At 42.6% G+C, this 5,222-nt stretch overlaps 1 protein-coding gene across 8 annotated transcripts in view; it reads left to right on the forward strand.

Annotated features, from left to right (window-relative positions):
• The first annotated feature begins 1,000 nt into the window (after nt 1–1,000).
• Nucleotides 1,001–5,222, forward strand: part of mef2d (myocyte enhancer factor 2d) — a 57,257-nt gene continuing 53,035 nt past the window's right edge. For all 8 annotated transcript variants that reach the window (XM_020617374.1, XM_020617377.1, XM_020617381.1 and 5 more), the window contains exon 1: nt 1,001–1,145. In XM_020617374.1, the coding sequence (XP_020473030.1) occupies nt 1,092–1,145 (54 nt within the window). In that variant the 5' untranslated portion in view covers nt 1,001–1,091. The remainder of the gene's footprint in view (nt 1,146–5,222) is intronic.

A 5,222-nucleotide genomic window follows, 5' to 3' on the forward strand; every position in this document is an offset into this window, starting at 1 on the left:
CTGTATTTCAGCGCTGAGTGTCATCAGTGGAAATCTGCCCACTCACATCTGCTTTGCAGACGTGTTGAGCGTCTATGCTGAAACTGGAAAATCTTCAAGCAATATATAGAAGGTTCATACAGAAATTAGCTTTTTAATCCCAGTGAACATGTGATTAGATGTTTTGCATAGTTGAGGGGAGATTCATTTCCATCCATGTAGTGTCAGCTGTAATATTGTCCTGCCACTATCAGCACACAGGAAACAGCCTTTAGTCTGTGTTTAACTCTCACTAAAGCCTGTTTCTTGTCAAGGAATTTGTAGAGAACAGGACGAGGTCTGGAAAAGGAAAATATGTTGAATCCACCGTCTGTGGCTCCTCTCTGCTCTGCCTTCAATTAGGGAGTCACAATCGGCGTGTCAGGCGGTCCCAGCCCGTGCAGCCGGTTGCCACGGGCGACCAGCAGATCAGTGATGTGGCGAAGATGCCTCTAATGACACTGTCAAGCCTTCCTCCTCGTGGGCCCCTGAGGGCCTCCTGCTCTGTATGTAGCACCACAGACCACCACCCCCTCCCCCTTCTTCATTTCAGCACTGATGTGCTTCTGATTTGATGACGACTCAGATGCATCGCTGCATCATTTATTCTCTCGCTGTATGTCAAGCCAAAGCCTCTCTCCCATTTTCAGAGTTTCAGTCTCTCAGCCTGATGAATGCCTCTGTGTTGTTTTCCAGGAGCTGCCCAGCTAAGGTGAAGGGGAGGGCAGAGGATCCCTGTCCAGCCCGAGTGTGGATGACCTGCACTCGGAAACAGGACCATGATCTGAAGAAGGCGACACAGACCGAACTCCGTCCTTCCTCTCCTCCTTCTCCCTCTCTTTTCTTTTTTTTTCCCTATTTTTTTTTTTATTTAATACTGGTGTAACAGCCTCCCTGCTCAGCTGCTTTAAACAGTCACCGTGCACTGAGTGAGCAAACTGAGAGACATTAAAGACAGTCACCGTGCACTGAGTGAGCAAACATTAAACACTTCTGGAGGAGGGAGAAACTCAACAGCCATCTGTGACCTCTGACCTTGACACAGCCCCTGCTCCTCCCACCACACCGGCAACATGGGGAGGAAAAAGATTCAGATTCAGAGGATCACAGACGAACGGAACCGACAGGTTAGTGCACATGGGAGAGCCAACAATATCTGAACATCTAATAACTTCCTGCTTTAACTCCCTTCTGTTAGCAGCTGTATCGGTGATCAAAGTAAAGCACCCCAGAGCAACAATAACACACAGCAGAGTGACACGTTGAAGGGAAAAGCACAACCAGTGAGCAGAGATGCTGACAAATGCATCTCTTTCCAATGAGTATGACATTTTGGAGTGAAATGTTAAACAGCACTCTCCATCTGCACCATCCCTCCTGTAGAGTTCGTAGACTAGTCCGTGGCGTGGAGCACTGAAGCTGTTCTCAAGGCTACACCTTCATAAGACACTTTATTTTATTTTCCTTTCATTCGTCACCCAGCTGTGGGTTAAAGTAGGAACATGTCCATGAATCAAAAAGAAATGTATGATTTGACAGATGAAGTGAAACAGTTTATTGGAGCCAATAATGGTCTAAGGATAGGAATTAAACTAGCAAGCAATGGTTTTAGATAAGCCTATATTAAAATGGGTATAGCTGTAGCTTAGCCAGTAGAGAGGGTCAGCTATTTATTGAAGGCTGTATGGTTTGATAACGAGCTCATCATGCTGACATGCTGACCTGTCCTTGAGCGAGAGAGGTCAAAGTTCACTTTGCCTTATTAGATAATTGGATCCCAAATTGCTCCTTAAGTGTGTATGTAAGAGGAAAACCCAAGTTAAAGATTCTGCCAAATTAATGTTGCATTCCTAATCATGAAGGTAGTAAGGCTGGATGATAATTCACATCCAACAGTTCTGCAGTAAATCCTCCTTCTTGAGGGTGATAAAGTTCAGTTTGTGTTCAGTAGAATACAGTTCAGAAGAAGGAAGGTCAGTCTGGTATCATGTATCATGTTATATGATAATCAGAAAACCCATCCAGCCACAGAATGTACTGGAAAAGTAGCACCTACAAAACTCAGGCCAGTGTGTGAAGCTGGATTTATACTTAACACAAAAGTTTAACAGCAGTAGATAAACATGACAAAGGTTTGTCATTCAGTCAGATTTCTTCTGTTGATATCATCACCATGGCAACACGAGCCTGATAAAGCACATGGGATCCGACTGATGCTTTTATTATATTAATCTATTCACTTAATGATACAGAGCGGTGCTGGGAGAGTTCACCCTGCCTCATTAGTGTGTCATTTACTTATTGCACTTAGTAAATGTTGTCATTTTTAGCTGTGTACTGTGCCATAGCCGATGTGCACTTTAAGCAGCATGCACAGTGTTTGGTATGATCAACCTCTAGATCTAATCATGATTCTGTCTATTATGAACCACTAAGCGACACATAGTTGGACAGTTGTGTAATGTGTAACTGGCTTGAACTCCCTGCGTTACCTGATATTCCTCTTATCCTGCTCAGTTCGGACAAAGGATCATTTTGACCCCTGCATGATTGAATTCCATTCTGATGGGATAACAGAGTTTGCTGTTTTTACATGTCCCATGTAGCATGAACTCCATAGTAGCTGTTTCCTCAGCAGTACCACAACACAGCAGTATACTGTAATAGCATTGTGATTTATGAGCCTCATATGATTCTGCAGAGCCCCCCCTCCCAGAATACCACCTACTGTGAAAAAGAACAAGACAGTATGATTTTGTGCCCCCCCCCCACCCATCTTCAGTCCCTCTGGTTACATCAGTGGCATTGTCAGAGAGGATGAAAGAGTAAATGATCCATCTAAAATGAGTCAACTGGTAAATGGGCTTTGCTCCATTGAGCAGATTGAGTAATGGATTTGATGTGCCCACCTTCAAAAGCAGAGAGACAAGGAAAACAAAATGGAGAGAGGCAGAGGGAGACAAACAAGGTGCTTGGCGGAATAAGACCTGAGCAGCGTGAGAGCAAATTGGCTATAGGGTTTGGTAAATCATCCTCGGTGTTCTCGTCATCAATCTGAGCAGGTTGCATTTCCTATAAAGGCCAGGAACCAGTGCCTGCAGGGGGTCAGCGAAGTATGGTGGCTTGTTATTCACCAGTACACAATTAGACATGAAGTAGGAGAGGGTGTAGCTTTTTCTGGTCGAGCCAGCGTTTATATCAGGTGTCAGTTTGTCAGTAAGGTGATGCACTCTCTAGTCGTAGTGTCAGAATCAAAGGGAATAGTCATGGATGGTTTCTCAGTCGCTGCAGTAAACTGATCAGGGTGATGACATTTCGATGCCGAGCTGCACTCATTATTTACATTTCACTTTTTCTCTGTTTATCCAATGCCAGAATCATTTACAGTACACAGTGAAATTACATTTACTTCGTCTAGCATCAGCCACCAGAACAAGTCTGCCGTGTTTGAAGTGGAACAGAGTATTAAGCTACTAAAGAAATAAGTGTTTTTACAAGCCTGCTCTCAGCTAATGAACAGTGCAGCTTCTGAAAGGAAATCAAATGAATTTTGGAGTACATGCAGCCCATCACCCTCCTACGTGTTGATTCAGAGAAGCTGCCATAAGCTCCACAAAATAAACAGCATTCAGAGTGTGGGCCCCAGCTGGAAGCACGACAGCATCTCAACTACCACAGCTCTTACGGAGACAAAGACACATGAGAAAGTACAGTGAACAGCACTGGAAATGTTGACTTGATCGATCAAAGGGTTAATGCTTCATTGACCTTTTTTTGGCAGGAGCAGCTCAGAGGAAAAAAGTTTTTCCTTTCAGAAAACAAAGTAGTAATTTTCATGCAAGTAACAGCTATGCAGTATGCAACAGACTGCAACAAGTACATGAAATGAATTTGTGAGGAAACAGTTTGGGTCTTGAGCGTTCTGAAAGTCCTGTTCATCTTATTAGACAGATGATGTTACTGACAGTTGGAGCACTTCAAGGCTGTGATGGACATGAAGCTCTCCTGTTTGAATCATCAGTACAAAATATCTGACTCTTTGATGAAAAGTCAGAGGTATAAAGTATATGCATGAAAACATGAAGACAGAAACAAACTATAGCTTCAGGGGCAAAACATCCAGCTTTCACACACTGGAAACATCAACTAAAGACTTAACTTTATAGAAAACTGACAAAACATTTAGTGTGCAACATTAAATCAGTTTTAAATTTGAGTTCAGTTTTGAATGAATTCAGTAGCTGTGGGTCACAACTGCAACCAGATGTCTTCACTGGCAGCAGCTCTGATCTGTGCAGCTAAGGCTCATGGGTGTTGTGGTATCTGACGCCATATAGAATAGCGACAGGAAAAAAAATCCCAGTTTTAATAACATGCGATGGTTAACGCATAACGCTACAGTATAATTTTGATAAATTACCTTGGAAAACTTCCAAGTTTCTGTCATGAAACCCTAATGAGATGCTAAGTGTGAGGAGCTGCTCGTTCTGTACCCAGTGATTTTCCTCACTTTGAATTTGTCTCCAGGATCATACAACAGTTATATTAGTTTTAATTATTTCAACTTTGACATAAAAAACATGGTTCCTTAGTAACAGGTAATTAGCTATAAATACCACAATGCTCATTAGCTTCAGTTGCCATTGCTGAGCCAGTCAGAGCAGCGAATCAGAGCTGCAATGAATTCAAAATGCTTCCTCATGGCAGAGCAGCACTACAGGGTCTGAATTCATCTAAAACTAAAACTGACCCAGAATCTGAACATGACCAGACTGAAGCTACAGGTTGTGTTGTCAGTTTTGTTGATATCCATTCAAGCCTCGGAAATGCTCTGAATGTCAGTCAGCTAGTCATGTGACTTTTATTTCTGGAAGCTGGATGCCTCAAATGTTGAGGATGTTATTAAGAAAACATCTAGAAATTTAAAAGTGGAAAAATTCTTCCTGTCACTTGGAAAGTGCATGATATGGCCCAACAAATCAGTCGATGCAATTAGCTGTGTCACAATTCGCTAAAAGACAAAAAAGGTTAATAAGGCAGGCTATAACATGGAGCTGTTCTTTAAGTTGAGAAGAAAGTAGTACCCTACTGTCACCGATATCAAAACCTAGTGTTGTAATGATCAGATCTTAACTGTTCAGACCTGAATGTGTGAGTGAGACTGTAACCTAGCAAATGAAAGCAAGGTTCTAGCAACAGGAAAG

Source organism: Monopterus albus, unplaced genomic scaffold (assembly GCF_001952655.1).
Source record: "Monopterus albus unplaced genomic scaffold, M_albus_1.0 scaffold189.1, whole genome shotgun sequence".
In the NCBI taxonomy this organism is placed as follows: Eukaryota; Metazoa; Chordata; class Actinopteri; order Synbranchiformes; family Synbranchidae; genus Monopterus; species Monopterus albus.